General features: G+C 32.8%; 1 protein-coding gene across 1 annotated transcript in view; it reads left to right on the top strand.

Moving 5' to 3' along the window:
• Positions 1 to 22,769, top strand: part of LOC129228193 (retinoblastoma-binding protein 5 homolog) — an 85,511-nt gene extending 62,742 nt beyond the window's left edge. Inside the window, exons 10-15 of the mRNA XM_054862860.1 lie at positions 4,608 to 4,679; positions 5,423 to 5,607; positions 12,169 to 12,271; positions 13,833 to 13,941; positions 19,844 to 20,051; positions 22,715 to 22,769. Of these exons, the coding sequence (XP_054718835.1) occupies positions 4,608 to 4,679; positions 5,423 to 5,607; positions 12,169 to 12,271; positions 13,833 to 13,941; positions 19,844 to 20,001 (627 nt within the window). The 3' untranslated portion in view covers positions 20,002 to 20,051; positions 22,715 to 22,769. The remainder of the gene's footprint in view (positions 1 to 4,607; positions 4,680 to 5,422; positions 5,608 to 12,168; positions 12,272 to 13,832; positions 13,942 to 19,843; positions 20,052 to 22,714) is intronic.
• Positions 22,770 to 23,024: the final 255 nt, after the last annotated feature.

The raw sequence follows: 23,024 nt of genomic DNA, 5'->3' as shown, positions 1-23,024 counted from the left end.
TTGTCCGCCCCCCCCCCTAATAACTTTTGAAGGAATCTGTCTCCCCTAATAACTTTTGAGGGAGTAGTCCGATTCAAACAAACAGATCTCGGCGAGGACACCTCTTTCCTATGTTTCATTTTGTGATTTGAAGTTTTTCGTTCAATTTTAAACAGTTCAAAAAAAAATTAACATTAGCGCCTACGGGGAATTTCAAAGCAAATATAAATTCCGAACTTAGAGGCAAATTTGCTTCAAACTTCGCAGGAAAAAGTTTTTGAGGAGCATGTATATAAAATATCTTTTTGATTTGAACAATTTTCCTTTCAATTTTGAACAGTTCAAATCCTTTTTCATTAGAGCCTACGGCGAAACTAAAAGTTAATATAAATTCCAAACTTAATTGCGGATTTGCTTCAAACAAATTTTGTTGGAAATAGATCTTGATGAACTACTCCCGACTCCGACTCCTAGAATTTTAGGGCAGTCGACTCCGAATCCGACTCCTACACTCGAAAATTAGTCGAGCTCTGACTCCACGACTCCAACTCCGTGACTTTGGCAAAAATTTCTATACGGAGGGAAAATGACTGACTCCTAATTTCGAAAATTTAAAGTCTTCCTCATCGCCTCTTACTCCTTTATCAAAAAAAAAAAAAGTCAGACTCCACAAACAATGGCAGAGTTGCGGACTTTAAGGGAGAATGACCGATTCCGAGTCTTTAAATTGAAAACCTTCGACTGCCGAATCTGACTCTTTTACCCCAAAATGAGATTGACTCCGAATCCGCAGCCATGGTTTTTACTTTGAAATAATTATTATCGGTATGATTTGTTTTCATTTTCACGCGAAAGTTAAAAAGTGCTTGGTGGAGAAATTCGGAGTCCTTTATGTTTCTACATAAAAATATGCACAGACGATTTATTTATTTATTTATTGATTTATTTTTTTGATAATGAAAATTATTTCTTTAAGCTGTCATTTTGTTGTTTTTATTTATTTATTTATTTTAAAAGTACATTTACTCATTTGTTTAAAAAAAAAATTTGGTAACAAGGGAAAAACAAACGATTTTTCTTTTTTTTTTTTTTTTTTTTTTTGTTTGACATAATATATTTATTTTAATGTCGGCGTAATAATGCCGTTTTTATGTATTTATATGCATTAACGACAAAAAGAGTAAAAATGTGCGATTGCATATGCATATGCATTAACATATTATCCGTATTTCTAGTTTCGAATTATGACGAAGTAAAAAAAAAAAAAAACGAATATTACAGATGTAGGTTTATGTGTCTAATCTTTTATTGTAGGTAACAATAATGTGTGATTAATTAAAATTTACTCATACAAATAGGGAAAATTTCCAAGTACACCATTGTGTTACTTAATTGCCGTTGCTCACGGAAATGGCAATTTTGCATATAATACGTGCATTTTTCTTCGGAGCATTGTCGTATATTGTAATAATTAGTACCAGATTTTGCTTACTATCAGTACATAATTGGTATCTTAAGTTTAGTTTACAATAATTTGTAAGAAAATGACGAGTACCAGTTATTGTAGTCATTGTCAGGTAAAAAATGTTTTGAATATTTGTTTTTCAATCTTTAACGATGTATGTTTATAGAAGAAGACTTTCTCTGTTTTAGAAAATGTCGTACGCAATAGTTATTAATAATAATCCTGACACATATATTCTTTTAGCTTCTATTATCATAAAATTGTTGAAACGAACATTTGTTACATTTTCTTATTCAAAAATGATATGTATGCTTTGTAGTGTCATATCAGTTTAATCTTCCTTTATTTTTTATCTTAATTTACAATTTTATTGATCGTTCTCCGGAAAACAAGAACACCATTAGAATCATTCGTTTTTTCAGCAATTCTAGAATATAAGTGTAGGCATCAATTTAATTTTAAATTTATGACTTTTATCCTTGGAAGTAAAACAAATAAGAAAAACGTAATACACTCCTACGAGATTTTGTCTTTAAAATAGCTCTTTTTTCGAACTGTCTCGCCAAAGTATTTAAATTTAAAAGTAATTTATAAATAAACATAAACAAACATTCTTTTATACTTTAAAGTAGCAAAATTAAGTAAACTAGTTTTAAAAATATTGTATTTTGGCTGAACTAATTCTCAATCATATATTGGCAATTTTTTCTTTGTCCAAGTCATTCTGTTAAGAAATCCTCGCCAAAAAGGGAAAGGGTTACAAAAACGTTCCATGCAGATTTAAGCTCCGACGGGGGGAAACCAATTTTCTGCTTCGCTGATCTTGGTTAGGGAAGAGCTTCCTCCCCACTTTCTCCCCCACTGGTGCACATCTCAGGTGAGCCCGTCTTATCATTGTTCCCAGAATTTCACCCTGAAAACAGCCCCATAATCAAAAGGGGAAGCAAATACCTAGGCAAAGAGGGGATGGGATTCTCAGAATTCAAACAGGCTTATCAGTAGAAAACAAAGGCATGTTCTTTCTTCTACTGAGGGTGGGTTTTTGAAAGGTTGTGGGAAGGAGTAGGGTCCTCTGTTAATGGAGAGATCATTGTTTCATTCCTTCCCATTCTTGGTCTTCTGAGAATCAACAATGAGATAGGGAATAGGACATTTTCCTAACATTTCAGCAATTTGTGTCCGTTTTTCGTATGCACGTGGAAATTAGGCTTAGCTAATTTTAGCGCATTGCTATTGGTTGTGTAGCAATCTTTTCACATCTGTTTCTGGACAGTTAACTTTCTGATTGCTTCCTAGGAAAAACATAGTATAAAGCTTACTGAGCTAAAAGGCAAGGGTATTTTTTAAATATCTTAAATTTTTTACCCCTGCCCCCTCCCCCCCAAATAGTGTTTGATGTGGAAACATATTGCTTTGACAGGGCGTTCATACAATTCTTTCCTTTTTGCTAAGCATTTTTATTATCTTTGTATGTGTGTGTGTGTGTGTGTGTGTGTATTCATATAACAGATTATTTAAAACACTTATTGACATAATAAAAAGCATACTTTTGACATGCTTGTGCTTTTTTCAACTAAAATGATCTTGCATTGCTTCTTTTTTCTTTTATAAATATTATAAAATTGATTTTTAAAGAAATCACAAAATTAAAATGCCGGTATATTAAATTTTCATAAAATATTGTCTGAGATAAAAATCTTGGCTTGGCCCAAGCTGCTTATGCCATTGCATTTAGCAACGCATACATCTGCAAACACATTTGTGATATGAATTTGAACGACTCCAAGACTAGGAAATAGAACTCTAATAAAGTCTTTTTTGTTTTGCACCTTGCTACAACTGCATTTATGAAGCACTGCACACAGTATTTTAATTTAATTATTCTATTTGAAGTGTAATATATTTAAAGAAAGAGAAATTACACTCATAATGATTTTGATGTCTACTAAAATAATTAATGGCACAATGCACATTACTAGGCAGTTTCTTAGATAGGAATGGGTGATCAGTAATTAAATACTGTTCTTCTTAAATTAAAATTCAAAAGGTTTTGAAATGCCTAGATTTTTTTTACTCTAAGGTAGTTAAAATTATGGTCTAAAAAGTATTGGAAATCATCTAAATCCTGGTAGTCAAAATTATGGCCTGAAAAGTGTTGAAAAACACCAAAAGCCAAGTTTCAGCATAAGCTAAATGTTCCTATGGAGTGTGGAAAATGTGCTTAGCTTAGTTGGCATTTGTGTGTGGGGGGAGGAGTGGGGGAGCTAACCCTATTCTGAAGACAAGTGCGTTTTCTGGTTTCTGGATAAAATCATATTTAATACTAAAGTTGGTGGTGAGGGTGATTGAGGGGGAGGGTGCATGGTGCAGACTAGACTGTTTGAATTTTTGCAAGGTGTTTTAAGTGTTATTTCTCCTCTTATTTCTTTTAGGGGGGGGGGGGTCTTAGTGCTTTTTGAGTGGTGCATCATTGGTCTCGGGTGGGGGGACACCACGTTGAAATAGTGCCCCTTTTTAAAAAATAGTGCCCCTTTCAAATGCCAGCACCCTGCCCTTTTTTTTTCTAGAGTGAACACTATTTTAGATTGTTAGTAAACAGTAAATGTTGCAGATTTAATTTTATTATAGTGCGAATTTGCAAAATTAGCACTTTAATAAAAATAAAAAGTGTTAAGTTGATTCTGTTACAACGAATATTTTGTTACAAGGAAATCCCCCCCCCCTGTCTCTTAGAGTTTGTTGTAACAGGATTTCACTGCACTACTTAATCACAATATTTAAACTCAAGTTTATAGTAGTCGATTGTATTCAGGAATGAAAAAAAATATGTACAGTAAAACCCCTACTAATGGACACCTCCCAAATGCGGACACCCCTCTTATGGGGACAATTTTTAATTCCTGGATTTCAAGGCAAATAACATTATTAAACCCCTGTCCTGCGAACAAACCTCTATGGCGGACAAAAAAAAAAAAAAAAATTGTCCCATTAGTGTCTGCATTAGAGGATTTCACTGTATATTATATATTTTATTTTATTTGTGTTCTGGAACATCCATAACTGAAATTTATAAGGCGTTTAAGTGAAATTATTTCATATATTGTGTTAAATCATCATGAGTCGAATTATTTAATCACATTCATATTGCTTTTTTTTTCTTTAGTGGCATCCAGTGAGGCCCATAGTCGCTTCCATATCGAGCGGTCTGGTTTCAATATGGGCTCAACCACAAGTGGTAATGAAGCGCATTGCAAATTTATTTGAATTGTGCTTTTTTTGTGTGTGTTTGTGGAAAATGTATTTGATTAATAATGATCCTATTTTATGTTGTTCAACTGTCAATCGGTTTGGTTTGGGCTTTTGAGGAAGTCTAGTAGTCAATGGTTCTTTGGGGCTTTTGCTGTGACTGTGTAGTGCACTTACATTTGTCTTAATGAGTTGAGAAGGTAGTGCGCATATGTGTCGTTGGAAAACCTATGGCTTAAATTGAGATACGAACAGTTAGGGCTTAATCGGGAGGAGTGCTGTGACACTTGAAAACATCCATGTCCTTGATGGGACTCAAACCCAGACTCTTAATGCAGGATCAGCCTGTCTTACCAATTTTGCAAGTAATTTAGTTAGTTAGTGGAAGCAAAAGATTCTCCAAACACTCGTAAGATTGAAGTGTGCTTAGTTTTGAGCCAAAACATTGACATCACTAATCATTTTATCTGTTAATCACTGATCCATTAAATTTCAATTTTTTTGAAATTTTAGGTTTCAATTAACATGATCCTAATGTATCTTTTGAAGAATTAAAAGATATATATATATAATAAACTTTTCTTGGTACCTATTTGTCATTTCGTAGGTACCTATTATCATTGTCAATCAATTATAAAACCTTTCATTGGTCCCTATGTATTCTCTTCAGCTTTAACAGTTTCATGAAACTACTGTATGATTGAGACTAATACTGTAGTTTTTCAAAACTAGGAAAACTGGAGTGCCTTTGCCCCAGACTTCAAAGAACTGGACGAAAATGTTGAATATGAAGAGCGGGAGAGTGAGTTTGATGTTGAAGATGAAGACAAGAGCCCGGAGTTGAATCCCCAGAAAGAAGAAGATGATGAAGTTGTAGATGTGGTGAGTGTAGAGCCTATTGCAGCATTTTGCAGCAGGTAATTAGTTTAAGCATTCAGATTATGTGATATTCTTGTTTGCTGAGGCTAACTATCCAATGTTTAGAAACCCACACTGTAACAACAACTTCAACCCAAGAGCAGTATTTCTGTCTCAATTCAAGGCAACTGTCCGCTAATGTTGCCCCTCCTTAATAGAGCGGGCCGAAAAAATAAAATTTTCGATAAGCAATTTCTATAAGCAAAAAAAAAAAGTTTTGTATTGTCATCCTAAACATGGAAAAAATAATTTAAAAAAATAATATTAATGTCTTCAAATTGCACATTGGCAGTAAAATTTAAAAAAAGTTTTAAAATTATCAATTTTTTAAATATTTTTGAAAATAATTGAAATGTTCAAAATTTTTGTTCAAAAACCTTTACATGCTTCCTTTTAATACTCTTCATATATCTTTGAAAATATTTACATTCCTTTACAGTTTTTAGTTCGCATGAATCACAAATTTACATGAAATTAACCAAAAATCGACATTTTTAGTTTATTTTGCACATTGCATCAGTGGTGTATACAAGGGGGGGGGGGAGGGTTAAACCCCCTTCCCCTTGACAAAAATTTAGGTTAAATTGTGAACTTGTGTGAACTACTTATGATGATTTTTAAATAAATATATATATATATATATATATATCATTAAAAATCATCGTATGATAAAACCCTCCCCTTGGAAAAATCCTGGATACGCCACTGCATTGCAGTATTTCTTCTTTTAGATCCCAGTTATAATTTTTTTTTTACAATAAATGTGCAGTATACAGCTCTTTGCTGGAAATGTAATCATATTTTGTTCCATTAACAACCCAGAATCAACCCAAGTACGTGGTTGCACTTTGTGTTCCACCCTGCAATTCCCAAGAAGAATAGTTATTTACAGGGCTTATATATTTGTAAAGTAACTTACATTCACAATAACTATATTATTTTAAACAAGTTTCTACGCTTAGATCAAGGTTTGAGGTTCGACTGGTGACTCAATTTTTTACATTAATGATTGCGAGCATATACTTTTCCACATTAATCCATATCATTAATCCATATCTCCACATTAATCCACCAAAATACCCAACCTACCGACTCACTAACCAGTTTAATAACCCTTTCTACAGCCAGAGTGTAAAAGAGGAACATTAACTGAATTATTAGCAAAGCTTCAACTGTTTTTATATAATTATATATTATCAGCTTCAATAGATCTCGGTCGGACGAAATCGAACTTTTAAAAACTGACTTAAAAAGCGAGCAAAAGTATATTTGATGGATATTGTCAATGTGATACAGAAACAAATGTGCAAAATTGATCTCACTCTCACAAAACCAAGACCTTTTAGTCAGTCTTTACACATGCTAACGGAGTACTAGGGCTGTATATTTTCCAAACTAAACTACTAAGCTCGTTTAAAAATTATGGTTCGATAAATTTAAAGATTAAAGAAGAGAACAAACTTCCGTGAACCTAATTGATTGACTAACGTGTATACTTACTTCCACCTCAGTGATGAAGTGGAAATGGAGGATATTTTTTCATTTCTAGGAACTATACATTTGCTTAAGTAAGCATTCTTAAAATTTTCATATAAAACTCAAGGCAATTGAAAGGATTGTGTAACTGGTCAGTGAATTTGCAGAAATTCATTTGAGATATTAAGACGTAAATATATAAGTCCTGTAAATAACTACTCCTCTTGGGAATTGCAGGGTAGAACACAAAGTGCAACCACCTACTTAAGGTGGGTTCTGGATTGGTAATGAAATTGAATATACTTAAATTTCCAGCAAAGAGTTGTATACTGCGCATTTATTGTAAAAAAAATTGTAACTGGGATCTCTTTCTAACAGAAGAAATACTGCAATGTGCAAAATAAGCTAAAAATGTCAATTTTTGGTTAATTTCACGTAACTTTGCGGCTAATGCTCGAACTAAAAACTAAAGGAATGTAAATATTTTTAAAAATATGTGAAAAGAGTGTTAAAAGGAAGCATGTAAAGGTTTTTGAACAAAATTTTTGAACATTTGGATTTTTTTAAAAACATTTGAAAATTGATCATTTTTTACCTTTTTCCTTTTTTTCAAACTTTGCTGCCAATGTGCGATCTGAAGACATCAATATTAATTTTTTTTTTGCTATTAGAAGTTGCTTCTTGAAAATATCCCTTTTTCAGCCCACCCTACTCCTTAATCTACAACTGAGGTTGGTGTGATAAAAAATTATTTTCTCAATCAATTTTCTTTATCTGCAACTTTTTCCCTGTTAATGCCAAATTAGAGGTATAGTGAACAGGGGTCTGGCCAGAGGATATTTGGGTCCGTTAACGGACCCTTCACAAAAATCCGATCAACCAAAACGGACCTTTCACAAAATCCCGATCAAGCAAAACGGACCTTTCACAAAATCCCGATCAAACAAAACGGACCCTTCACAAAATTCTGATAAACAAGATCGGATCTTTCACAAATTGTTAATTGAAAGAGCAAATCTGAAAGCAAAACAATGCATATTTCTGTGTATAAACCGATAATTTTTGGAACCTTTTTTGAAGTCAAATTAGAGGGATCAGCTTATACAAAATCGGCTAATTTTGAAAGAAAAAAATCGGCACTCTTGCGATGCTCCTGCAAGTGATAAATAATTGCTGCTGCCAAATAAATATAATGGTTGTTTGTTTGTTTTATCACAGCTAATTAGCAGCGGTGTTGTTGTAAACTTTTCTAAAAAGGCATTGGTAAGCACTTTTCTCCCCGCTCATGATTTAATAAACAATAATAATATATATCTGTGAAATGAACTTAAAACTGCAAAAGGATATTAAGGGTGGGGAAAAAAATATGATCGCTTCAGATATGGTTACCAACTTCAAAATTATCACCACTTAGCATCTGGCGTTGAACCTTTTTAATGACTTGATTAGAAAATATTCTCATTTTACTAGCTTGTCAATATTTGCGTTTTTCCAGTTTAATTGTTATTTTGGGAGAAAATTATATGGGTTTTGATTTTTCGATGCTAACAAGGATGATTAACTTTAAATAAACTCTTTTAATTACCGTTTTTTTTCTTTAGATGTCTACATTTTGAAAAATGCAATCCTTTAAATCTGGTATGAGAGTCATATTTTGTTCTTTTTTCGAGCTAACTTCGCTTTATTAGGATGCAAATAAATGAAAAGTCTCTTTATTTCTGTTAGAACTCTCATTTCAAGTTTTTAAAGCAAAATTCCATTTTCTGTTATGAGTCAAAAATTAAAATGCTGAATAGATGGTTTATTTTATTTCATTTATTTATTTTTTTTTTGCTTCAACTGTGTCCACAGATGTAAATGAAATGTTTATCATAGTACTCTAAAATGCAATTTTAAAATAATTTTATTAAAAATATTTCTTTTACGAGTCGTTTTTATACTTTTGATGCCTTCACTTTGAGAATTGCGATCTCTTTGCATCCGCTATCGGAATCCGATTTTTCGAATTTTTGATGTTTATTACGCTTTGTTAAGAGGTAAACAATTAAAATAACTTTTTATTTTTGTTAAAATCACGGAATTTATACGTTTTAAACGAAATTCTGTGCTTTTTAAGAGTGTCTTGGGTCACAAAGTTAAATGCTGAACCCTATTCTGAATTTTATTCATTTATTTTTTTTTGTTACAATTATTTTAAATACTAAACAGAAATATTTGTAGTATAATTTAACAAAATGTAGAATGGTAGATAAATATTGATACTTGAGAGAGCGATGCCCCCCCCCCCACCGCCAAATATCAGAAAAACACTCCAGAATGATATTCTCAACATAGAAGAGGAAAACACTCAACTTTAATTGATGCAGTTTGTGCCATCTCTAAATTATAAAATTTCGTTTTAACAAATTTTTTTTTTTTTTTTTGGGAAATTAATTATTTTTCACAAAATTTATTCATTTTTCACAAAATTATTTAATTTTTCACAAAAAACGGACCCTGTGAAAAATCCTGGACAGACCCCTGGTGAATGGGCATCAGATTTTTTGTTACAGGTTATTTTTCGCTATTTTATTCATGTACTAGTCAGGGGTCTGGCCAGAGGATATTTGGGTCCGTTAACGGACCCTTCACAAAAATCCGATCAACCAAAACGGACCTTTCACAAAATCCCTATCAAACAAAACGGACCTTTCACAAAATTCCGATCAACCAAAACGGACCCTTCACAAAATTCTGATAAACAAGATCGGATCTTTCACAAATTGTTTTTTGAAGGAGCAAATCTGAAAGCAAAGTAACGCATATTAAACTGATAATTTTTGGAACCTTACTTAAAGTCAAATTAGAGGGATCAGCTTATACAAAATCTGCTAATTTTGCAAAGAAAAAAAAAATCCGCGCTCTTGTGATGCTCCTGCAAGCGATAAATTGCTACTGCCAAATAAATATAATGCTTGTTGTTTGCTTCTTGGAAAGAAATTAACAGCTGGAAATAAGTTTGGTTTCAAATAATTTTGTTTTATCCCAGCTAATTAGCAGTGGTGTTGTTGTAAACTTTTCTGAAAAGGCGTTTGGTAAGCACTTTTCTCCCCCACTGATGATTTAATAAACAATAATAATATATATCAGCGAAATGAACTTAAAACTGCAAAGGGATAGTAAGGGTGGGGAAAAAAATATGATCGCTTCAGATAGGGTTACTAACTTCAAAATTATCGCCATTTAGCGTCTGGCGTTAAACCTTTATAATGACTTGATTAGAAAATATTCTCATCATTTTACCAGCTTGTCAATATTTGCGTTTCTATGGTGCGGTGCAATGTTCAACTGTTATTTTGGGAGAAAATTATATGGGTTTGATTTTTTGATGCTAACAAGGATGATTAACTTTAAATAAACTGTTTTACTTGCCTTTTTTTTTCTTTAGATGTCTACATTTTTAAAAATACAATCTTTTAACATCCGATATAAGAATCATATTTTGTTCATTTTTCAAGCTAACTTCGTTTTATTAGGATGCAAATAAATGAAAAGTCTATTTTTGTTAGAACACGCACTTCAAGTTTTTAAAGCAAAATTCCATTTTCTTTTATGACTCAAAAATTAAAATGCTGAATCAATGGTTTAATTTTATTTTTGCTTTAGCTGTGTCCACAGATATTAATGATATGTTTATCATAGGACTCTAAAATGCAATTTAAAAATAATTTTATCAAAAATATTTTTTTTACAAGCCGTTTTTATACCTTTGATGCCTTCACTTTGAGAATTGCGATCTCTTTGCATCCGCTAAGGGATTCCGATATTTTGAATTTTTGATGTTTAGTACTCTTTGTTAAGAAGTAAACAAATGAAATCTATTTTTATTTTTGTTAAAATTACGGAATTTATAAGTTTTAAACGAAATTCTGTGCAATTTTAAGAGTGTCCTGGGTCAAAAAGTTAAATGCTGAACCCCCTCGTCTGAATTTTATTTATTATTATTTTTTTTTGTTACAATTATTTTAAATGCTGTACAGAAATATTTCTAGCATAATTTAACATAATGTAGAATGATAGATAAATATTGCTACTTGAGTTAGCGATACCGCCCCCCCCCCCCCGCTAAATACTAGAAAAACACCCCAGAATGATATTCTCAACATAGAAGAGGAAAACTCTCTACTTTAAGTTTAAATGATGTAGTTTGTGCCTGCTCTAAATTCTAAAATTTTGATTTAACAAATTTTTTTTTTTTTTTTTTTTGCGAAATTATTTTATTTTTCACAAAAATAATTCACTTTTCACAAAATTATTTTATTTTTCACAAAAAACGGACCCTGTGAAAAATCCTGGACAGACCCCTGCTAGTGGTACCCACACGGCTTTGCCCGTAATAGAAAAATTAAAATGTCTTTTGGTTCACCTGTATTTACAAATAATATATGATGAATTTTCTCGCCATTTGGCTTGTACCCATGTTACGGTTACATGTTATGATAATTTCGTACCTCGCCAATTGGCTTGTGCCCATGTTATGGTTCGACGTTATAATAATTTCGTAATTTACTCGTCCATCTTATGATATTTTTATTCTTAAAATTGGAATAGAAAAAGAACCACATCGAATTTTTGAAAAATCGCTTCGAGGTGCACACCCCCATGCTACAAACTAACATTGTGCAAAATTTCATAAAAATCAGCCGAACAGTCTAGGAGGCGGTATGCGCATCACTGACATCCTCCAAACAGACTTTCAGCTTTATTATTAGTAAAGATTGACGCATAACTAAAGGGCCAGGGATGCCCCAACCTTGAATTTTTGAGATGGCAGAAATTCTCAATTTGCCGAATCCTCAGACAAAATTGGCTGAATAAGGAACTTTTTGGAAGGTTGCAGTGACCTTACATGACCTCTCATTAGGGCGCCCTTGTTAACGGCTTGAGATGCAATGACGTCCTGGAGATGCCAAAGAGTCTGTAGTTGCCTATGAAATGAAGAGGGTCCTTTAATGTCAAAGTTTGCATTGTAAAGTGATCAAAATTATAAGTGGTTTGTTAGTATGTTGCGGAGTTAATAACTCAATGAAAAATTACATTTTCAGTGATGAGGAGGAGTCTAGAGATCAGAGCAGTGCCCTCCTCTTTCTTCCAATCACGCCTGAAATAGAAGATCCAGAAGAGGGGTGGGGTCCTGCCACAGACTTGGTAAGAAATTTACTTAAACTGTCAATGGTAATAGTTTAATAGGTGTGTATTGGTACTTGGCGACTTTTTAACTTCCTACCTCAATGGTAAAGCTTGACAAGGAAGAGATGATGAATGACCTTGAAGCAGAAATATCATTTGTTATAGGTTGAATCAGCCAGAAGGCACGGAGCTGTTAGAATCTCATTCTTGCTGATCCTATCTAATACGAAATAGTAACAAACTACCTGTTATAAATGATTTTTCCGCTGCAAGGCATCTGCCCTCTCTCTGTGGTCAAATTTTAGAAGTGAAATACTGTTTTCATTGTTGCTGTTTTTGCACATTATGCTTCAGTTTCAGATTTTAATGTTTAATTCTTTGCCCATAGTCGTCAGCTGCTTCCAATTGGTTTGGGAGGCTCCCAAATTTTGAGTTTTGTTTTTCAAACTCCTTAATGGTGTAAATACCTCTTGAATTTCTATCAAAACAATAAAATTCGCTAAAAGAGGGATATTTCCATGATTGGAATTTTCAAGAAAAATCCTTGCAGTAACACGATCACGAAAACAAAACCTGTTTCATACATGAGTGTGAAAATTGAGAATGTCCAATCATGTTTGAAACATGTTTATTTCATGTTCCTTCTTTTGAGAATTTTATTTCCCTAAAAATGCAGTGAAATTTTCCCTCATTTTTTCTCTGAATTTCCTAAATTTTGCAAGGAATAGTTATCATTAGGCACAAGAAAAAACACTTTTGCCCACTTAAAAACATTCCCCCCCCCCTAAAAGTTGTAGTTTTTTAACTACCAAAAAGTATAATCTCAATTCTCGAATTTCTAAACACTGAATTTTGGATCCTATACAGTCTGAATTTAAGAAATCCCTACTTATATTTGAAAAATCTGTTTTGCACTTGTATTTCTGTATCTCAGAGCCAGACTAACATAAGTCACATAATCGCTACTTCACAAGAGAGAGGGAAAATGTTTGCCTTGTGCATACGAAGGTTTAAACATGCTCTCTTTTAACGCTGATAAATAACTACAAGGCATTTTATTTTTTAGAATTACGTTCATGTGGCTCGATGTGGAATCTGATTCTACATCGCAATTTTTGGACTTACGCTAGTCTGGCTATGAGATTCTATTTTTTTGAAGTTAAATCCTTTCATGCATAGTCCCCTTAATTTTATGCACAGACCTCCCCGATTTTCAGCTTTTAATGTTGGCAACTATGGTTGTCTGATTGTATTATGGATCTTTTCACTTTGTAATGGGACCCTTAATCTTGTTCCAGGGATTATTTTGCTCAACTGTTGTGTTTGAAACACTATCCTTTACTTGATTTCTTTCAACCATCCTAACTGACTAAAAACAATTAGAGACAGTGTCGGGAAACAAAACTAAAAGAATCAATTTTGTCCCATCAAATTGTTTGTGCTCAATTCGTTATCATATAGATGTTTATTGTTAGTGAAAAGTATGAGGTTTTTTGAAATTTGATCAGAAATGTAAAATGAAAGATTAGACACTATGTCACTCATTGCATTGTTCAACAATAATCTGTTGTTTTTCTAGACACCTGAAGAACCGCCTTCTGGGAAAAGGCCTCCATCTGAGCCAGCAGGCTCCAAGAAAAAACGAACAAAATTTGTTGACATTGACTTACAGAATGCCCCAAAAGATGGTAAGAATGATTCTTATGCTAAAACTTAAACACTTGTATATTCCTATGTGATACATACAGTCAATTCGCGATAACTCAAAGTCCGATAATATGACTTTTACTGTAACTCAAACTTTTTATCAAGTCCCGACTCCTTTGTCTTTAATTCCATGCTAATTATTCTCTATCTCAAAGTTAAATTCCTTTAACTCAAAGTTTTTTCAAAGATGACTCAAAATTTATTTCAAAAGAACGAAAAAAAAGAAAAGAAAGAAAGAAACAAGTGACTATGAGAGAAAAATTAATTCACCTTCACTTGCAATTCCAGCACAATAGACCTCTAAAGCAAGAAGAGCACCGGTTTAAGCCAATGTCCGATTTACATGTGCGGAAATGTGTAAGCTTGGTTTTTTTTTTTTTTTTGTACTGTACTGTTTGCACTTTGCCATGTTGCTGGACTGCAAATTTGCTTTTAAGCTGTCAAATTGTCAACTGATTGTACCTTTATACTAAGGCAGACCAAAGTTAAGATTTGTTCCCCTTCATTCTTTAGTTCGATCATTTGCTGATAAGTTCCTGAGAGATAGAGTGAGCTTTCTTTACTATTAAAGATGTCTAAGCAAGTACTCTGTCATCAATATTAAAAGAAATAGAGAAACAAAGCGGTTGAATCCATTAATCCGAATTTGAAACGAATGAAGATGTGTACCTTTCCTGAAGTAGAATCGGCTCTATTCAAGTGGTTCCAGTGGTATCGAAATCAAAACCATGCTTTTGATTTTTTTCTCTCAATATTTTTGATTAAACTGTGCATATTGTTCTTAAAAACTTTTAAGTTCTGTAACTTTGTCTGTTATATGTACACATTAATTAAAATATCCGATGGTGTTTCACATTAAAATGTTGAAAACCAAAACTAGCAATAGGTCGAACTTGAGAAAAGTCGAAGTTTTTCATTGGCCCCTTTAGATTCAAATTATTGCGAATTGACTGTATATCGTAGAAAAATACTGTTGAACTCTCTCTTTCTAGTTAAATGCAAAATTATGGCTGAAATGAACATTTTGTTCCTTAAGTTTGGTTTGCTCTCCAATCACATTAAAAATTTCATGTATAATATATATTAAATTGTAAGTCTCGGCTAAGACAAACAACAATTTCTGACCTCTTTACTTAATTTGTTTGTGGTTGAATACTGTCATTTTCTTTTTTAAAAATTATTCATCATTTTGTTAGGTAGTAAAAGTCCCGCTGCATAAAGAGATGAAAATGTTAAATATTTTACATAGAAAATAAAGCTGGCACATTTGTTTACCTGTGGACATTTAATTTACTTGGAGATAAACTGTTCATCTTCCATCATAGATTACAACCTATTATGCAAATTTTTATTGGATGTACTAATAGATTACTATGTGTCTATTAGTAATAATGTTTTATAAATATAGGTAAGCATTTCTTCATTTTTTCCCAATATCACTCATTCTTGGTTGCTACGAATTACGGCTAATACAAACTAATTCATGGGTTTTTGACATTTCGTATTGACCAAGTTCAACTGCATTATTTTTTTTTCTTTTTCAATTTCATCGAAAAAAGTTTTATTATTTTTTCTTTGCGTTTGCTTTGTTTGTCGTTTTTTTTCAATAATAAGAGTCTTTGAAATCCTGTGCACATATGTTTTCAACATTTCATTTATAATTCTTGTGTAATACTATGATGTTTTCGATATGACTTATTGTGAACTGTATTGTGAGCTCTATGTTAGAAATACTGTTATACATCTTAGCTTGATAGCAGAAAACAAAAATCTGATTTAAACCTTTCGTAGAAAAAGTTTCACTTATAGTGCTATTTACTTTTCTTTCAATGACTCACTTTTAAAAGAATTGAACCTACTGGGGTTACGATTCCGATACTTATTTTATAACCTGAAAACTTTTGGCACTGTTGCATTAATTTGCCATACACCACCAAATCAAACTGTTTGTTAGATTTTTGTATCAAATAATATCACCAAGTGCACTTATTTGTCCTTTCACCATCAGAGGCGGATCAAGTGAAGTGAGGGCCTTAAGCGGTAAAAATTTCGGCCCCCCCCCCAAACTTAGATAAAAAATAAAAGTTCCAATAAAATAAAAAATAAAAGTTCCAATAAAATAAAAAATAAAGTATAATCAAAAATTAAAAGTAATGTTGTTGAATAATAGTAATTTTTAATAAAAAAAACTTAAGCAAATTTTCGTTATGTTTTATTGGTAGCAAAATCATTCCCCTTAGCCAGACCTCTTGAGCCACTGGTTTATCAGTCCGTCAGTAAAATAAACTCGTTCGTTTAGTTACAGTTGGTAATATCTATTACTAAAATGTATTCTTGTTTTAGATTTTAGCCAAACTTTGAGGCCCTGCGCCATCAGGGGCTGCTTAGTCCGCTAACCGTTAGACCCGCCATTGTTCACCATTCAAAACGATTTCAAGAGCATAATCATTTGCCAATTTTCTCAAATCTCGTGGTGTAATTTGGTGCGGAATGCCAGTAATGAATACATATATATATATATCAGGGAGATTAAAGGGGAGGAGATAAATCTTTACTATGTAGAAGTGGCAACGTTCGTTCACTTTTTCCAGAGGGCGCTGTATGTGCACCGCTCCCGACAATCGCAGCAAGTCAATGTAAATGATGCTATGTTTCTCATTTTTTTAGAAGCAGCTATTAAAGCAAAAAAAGAAAAAAACAACTGGAAATTAGTTGTAATAAGGGGCCAATATAGTGAACGATGTACGGCTTTCGTCCACAGGAAGTTAGCGCAGTATTTGATGGAAAAATTTATTTTACTTTTCATCACCAACTTGCCGAATTCGTCTGCTATTAATATTGCGCTGTGCGATGTTTTATTTTTTACGAGTTGGAATGTTTCTATTCCTGTAAATAATTGACGAAATGAGAATGTAGTAGAATTAATTACGTAAATACTTTTTTAATTAGTTGTAAATTTCGTGACATGTTTCGAGAACTAATTAAAGCGAAATAATTTTTTAGTTTCACGACCTTTAACAGATAAAAATAAATGTTAATGTTCTATTTACTTAACATCAAGCTGATATTGATTTTAATAATTTACTCACTGCTTAAACAGAATTGTTATCATTATTTTTTTATTATTGCATTTTTTTCGACAACCAAATGGGGAAAAAAAATCGAGAAACCTTATTCATTCAAAAAATTATACCTTGGAACGCTTTTTTGAGATAGTTTGTGGGGTTTTCTGTTGAAATTAATCATGTTTTTGAAAATTACAATTTACTCTTTTTGTACATGTATTTTTTAAATGAAAAAGGTTTCCCGATTTTTTTTCGATTTGGTTGTAGAAAAAAATGCAATAATAATAATAAAATAATGATAACAATTATGTCTAAGCAGTGAGTTAATACATGACTAAAATGATTATAATCAATATCAGCTTAAAGTTAAGTAAATAGAACATTAACATTTATTTTTATCTGTTAAAGGTCGTGAAAGCAAAAACTTATTTCGCTTTAATTAGTTCTCGAAACATGTCACTAAATTTACAACTAATTTAAAAAAATGTATTTACGTGAATAATTGTACTACATTCTCATTTCGTCAATTATTTACAGGAATAGAAAAATTCCAACTCGTAATAAATAAAACATCGCACAGCGCAATATTAATAGCTGACGAATTCGGCAAGTTGGTGATAAAAAATAAAATAAATTTTTTCATCAAAATACTGCGCTAACTTCCTGTAGACGAAAGCCGTACATCGTCCTCTATATTGTCCCCTTATTACAACCAATTTCCAGTAGTTTTTTTCTTTCTTTGCTTTAATAGCTGCCTCTTAAAAAAAGAGAAACTTAACATCATTTACATTGATCTGCTGCGATTGACGGGAGCGGTTCGCCAACAGCGCCCTCTAAAAAAGTGAACAATCGTTGCCACTTTTACACTAGCAATCCCGTAGGACATTTCTCTCCTTCTTCCTACTCCGTGATATATATATACAGGGTCCATTATGAAAGTAATGAGCATAATGTTATTGCGACGAGACGATAGATGGCAGCACGGTAAAACCGGCTGGGAAATGTGGTGCGGGATATGCCCTTTCAGTGCATCCAGTCGTCAGTTGCTTTCGAGCAGTGTGAGCGGAGATAAGTGCCTCCGTTTGAAGTATGTTTTCAACTTTTGTAACATAACGCAATGGAGCGTTCGCTTGAACAATGATACGCCATAAAGTTTTGCGTGAGGTTTGGAAAAAATGCAACCGAAACTTTCCAGATGCTGCAAGATGTCTTCAAGGACGATTGCATTTCAAGATCACAGTCTGGGAAGTGGCACAAGGCATTCAAAGAGAGCCAAGAGGAGGTCGCCGATGAACCCCGTTATGGATGTCCCCCCCCCCCCGTGATCCTTCACCACCTTACAGTCCCTACTTAGCTTCATGTGACTTCTTTTTGTTTCCGCGACTCAAGAGAGAGAGAGAGAGAGAAGAAAGGAAAACATTGGGGAACCTTGGGAAACATCCAACACCATGCTACAACGTTCCTGAGAGGCATTCCCTTGGAAGAGTTTCAGGGTGCCTTTCAGGCGTAGCAAACACGTCTCCGCAAGTGTATTGATGCAGGAGGAATGTATTTTGAAGAATATTGAACATTTGTACAAATTACGATCAATAAATATATTTTGCCAGTAAATGCTCATTACTTTCATAATGGATCCTGTATATATATATTTTTTTTGTGTTTGAATGATTTTCAGTTTCTGTTTAATATTGTAGGCCTGCATTAACCATTTTCATTCTCATATGATTCTGACTTCAAATAGGCATGTTATGTTAAAATCCAAGCCGAGCCAGCGCAATAGCTGGTTTTAAAAATGATTTAACTAGAATTTTTTCTACCCATAATTTTTATAAAAAATTTTTGAAGCTATTTCTAAAAATGTCAAGACTCCTTTTTAGTTTTGTTTAAAAAAAACTCGGTAGCAGAAGTTTCTTCAGCAGTCTACGGGATCGATTAAAAATCCAAAAATAGTCAGTGAGATAATCTGGCATTTGATAGATTGTAAAATCCCAATCAGTTTCAAGCAATGCTTAGAAATATGATACTAACTACAATTACATGCTACCTGTGGGTTACATCCCAGAAAATGTGGTACAAATCTTCATTCATTGCAGTTCAATATTTTTTCCTTAAAAAAATTAAGATTTTTTTCTCACCTCCACAAAGAAATAGTCTGCAGGCTTCCTCAAGAGTGCAATGCAAGTCTCAGCATAGCACAGTTCCTGCTACAGGGGAAAAAAGCTAACTGGAGTTTGTAAATCAGTAATTGAATTTTGTAAAAATCAGTTTTAAGAAAGAAAGTTCCAGATATTTATGACTTAAAAAATATAAATATATTTAATTGAAATTCATAACTAAGTACAATTTTTTTACTAATGTTTAGTGCTACATTCTATTGTTGGATTTCAGAATTTCGTGAAGGTATTTGAATTTTATGAAAGGTTCTTACCTAATCCTAGTTTCTTCTAAATTAATACCTGTTAATGATTTTTTCTTCTAATTATATTGTTCATTAATTCTTTTAATTATTAATATTTTTGCACTTTAAAATATAGCTCAAAATTATGCTTCAACTTAAAAAGTGTTTGAACTCATATTCTCTCTCAAATTGGCTACAGTGAAATCCTGTTACCATGAATAGCAAAACAACAAAATACCTCTTTCAAATAAATATTCAGTACCAATTTAGTTACCATTACATTACATGAATTCCAGTGCAATGAAATTCATGTTACAACAAATAAAGTTTATGGTCCTTTAAAGTTTATTGTCTTGGAATTTCACTGTATTTGCTGTTCGTTTTTGACTTCATATTTCCAAAATTTTCTTTTTGTTATAGAAATACATCCTTTGCTGAATGTCAAATCTAAAGAAAAGGTGAACCCACCAGCCAAAAAAGTAGGCAAAGGCAAACAACCCAGAGTGTCTTCAGGTGACAAACCAGCTGGACGAACAAAGCAAGCCAGCAAACACAAAGAAAGGAGTGTCTTTACGTGAGAAATCTGCTGGAGCAGTTAGACAAGTTGTCGAGCACAGAGAACAGCTATGTGAGTTGAAACCCATGTTTTCACTTTCGTTTCAAAGTTTCATCATTAGAGCAATTTATGACAGTTTTCTTAATTTATAACAATTTCTAAATATCATTGAAAATTCTCCGCTCATAATCATAAATGCATATATCTATCTATGTTAAAAATACAGTATTTTGTAGTAAGTTACCGCCCTAAAGCCAGGGCTAAGGCAGAAATACTTAAAATACACCGCCAGCTCAGTCATTCCATCCGAGGACTGCAGTTTCGTGCTTTTTAGCGCAAAAAGTTTTTGTGTATTTTTTTGACATTAGGCGATAAATGCCTAGCATTGTTGAAGAAATTAAGTTACCTTACTGGACAAGACATAATGATTATTCAAAAGATTATTCAAGACAGAATTCAAAAAAATATTGAATTGTTTTTTTAAACTAAAGCTTGAAACAGATCACAAATTGATTAGATCTAAAAAACTGAACTGAAAATTCTAGAAATGATTTCTCATTTTTTGTTATGCTGCTTATTTTACAAACATTTTTAATATTCAATATTTTTTGCCACGTGTAATTGATACATATAAGTTTGAAAATTGCTATTATGTGATACTCATTTTGTTTGCATTACTATTTTCCTCTAACAAATCAAAATAATGATCGCTATTTAACGGGCCTGAAAATCTTCCAATGGCATTGCTTTTTGTTTCTATTAAGAAATAAATTAAAAATGATCTGTGGACTAAAAAAAATAAAATAAATTGATGCAAAGAGCAAATGAAATGCCCTATTTATATAATGGAATAAAATTCCTTTCAAAATTTTGTATCTGAACTCACTAAAATTAATGACTACACTCCAATGTGCGATGCTTAAAAAGGGGTGATTAAGATGGCACAGACCAGGGTTCTTAATAGAGCATGAGACCGCAAGAATTGCAAACTTTTAAAAGAAACCTCACAAAAAGAAAGATGCCGTACAATTTTGTCGTGCCTGTTTGAATTGAATCACTAATAGCAAGTATAAGGGGAAAAATAGGGACATTAAGAAAAACACTTTAAACTGGTAAAGTTTGCGAATGGTTTGAAGAACACAACAGAGACATAACCTTGCTTATTCGGTTGGCACAGACCTCAGACCTCAATCTAATTGAAATTCTGTGGGAGAAGAACAAACGGGACAACAGGCAGCTGCATCCAATACCTTTAAATCTTAAGAAACTGGAAACTGCTTTTTATTGTAAAGGGTGTCCCAAAATTAACGCAAAATTTGAATTTGCCACAATTTTTGCTGTGAATTGTTGGCAGCCACAGAAAAAGAACAATTTGACAGCTGGGAGTTTAGGGTTAGTAAAAATAGAGTGTTATGCCATTATACAGCCAGCGAAACAATTCAATCACTGCATGAGGAATTTCCTGTTCGTGTACTCTCTCTTTTCGGTGATATGAATTGTATCCTAGATCGTGTGATTTTACATCATTAGACTTCTCCCTATGGGGTTATTTGAAGTCAAACGTCTATGTCAGCAATCCCACAACCACCTGCGCATTATCTAATTGCGATATCGAGCGCCAATAACAGTAAACTGCTTGACCCGCCCAAACTTTCATTATTTTTCAAATAATTGTTCAATAATGAAAACGCATTATAGATTCGAAAACGCTCCATTTGTAATAACCCTAGACCCTCAGCTGCCAAATTGTTCTTTTTTCAAGATTGCCCACAATTTATTGCAAAAATGGCGGCAAATTCAAATCTTGCGTTAATTTTGGGACACCCTTTACATGGTTTCAAATGCCTCATACCACCTACTAACATCTCATAGAGTCCATGCCAAAACAAATTCATGCAGTATTAAGGGAAAAGATGTCTCATCACTGAATTGAGGGGGTGGTCACAATAATTTGACCACTAAGTTTAAAAATGTGTGTATGTTGCTGTTAAAGTATGAAATCCGTTATTTTATAAAATACCTAGTTATTTCGTGGAATAACTGATCGTGTCTGTTAAAGTGTAAAATAATCTATATTATATATCTTGCACGACAATACATTTACCTTCCACCTGTTCTTACCTCTAGGTAAGATTATCTTTTTCCATTAGCTGGTTTCTTGCGGTTGGCTCTACTCTGCAACGCAACACAACACAACCATTGAACTACAACAAAAGTGGACTGTATAACTTTTATTATGATAAATTTCATACACTTGAGAGCAGCATTCTTTCAGCCGCTCTGACATTAAACTCCCTGAATTGGTTGCAGCCAGAGGTTTTTAACTAACCATAGGTGGCGCTTCAACACCACCCTACTCGAATATTTTATAAGAATATAAAATATTTTGTGACTAAAGATGCAGCAAAGTCAGAAGAATGAAATATATCCCTGGCTTATTAATGAGCTAAAAGGGGAAGAAAAGAATTTTCCTGAGAAGTAAAATGATCCGTGACCTCAAATTTAGAATAAAGTTTGATTACGTTTAATTTTTCAGGGGACGGAGGAAAAGTGCGGTATATCCAAATGAGCGATATAATGAGGCGCGATATTACGAGAGGTTACTGTACTATAAAAGATTCAGAAAAGTAAAAGCTCATTGATATTTTTCAGTTTTGTATAAACAATGGGAAAAGATTTTTACAACCACAATTTAAATTTTTCTTAATTTTTAATGTTTTTTTATTTATTTGCAGGTGGTTTTCAAAAAACACTTGATGGGGAGTATGAATTTTATGCTAAAGAACTCAGAAAACAATATTTTGTACATTTAAATAAATTTTTCATATTGTTTTTAAGAGTTTCAAGTTTTATTAGTGACTAACTGCCTTGCCTGGTCTACATAGAAAATAAAAGTTGTGTCAAGTGATGCAATGCTTGTTCAGCAATCATTCTTATAAAAGAAAAATAAATAGAGCAAAATTTCTTGTCAAAGTGTAGAAAAAAGCAATTTTATGACTCAAAATTTAAATATAGACTTTGGATTTTTTTAAAAAATTACCAAAA

This window comes from Uloborus diversus, chromosome 8 (genome assembly GCF_026930045.1).
Source record: "Uloborus diversus isolate 005 chromosome 8, Udiv.v.3.1, whole genome shotgun sequence".
In the NCBI taxonomy this organism is placed as follows: Eukaryota; Metazoa; Arthropoda; class Arachnida; order Araneae; family Uloboridae; genus Uloborus; species Uloborus diversus.
The sequence above is the reverse complement of the archived record's forward strand: the minus strand, read 5'-3'. Positions and strand labels throughout refer to the sequence as shown.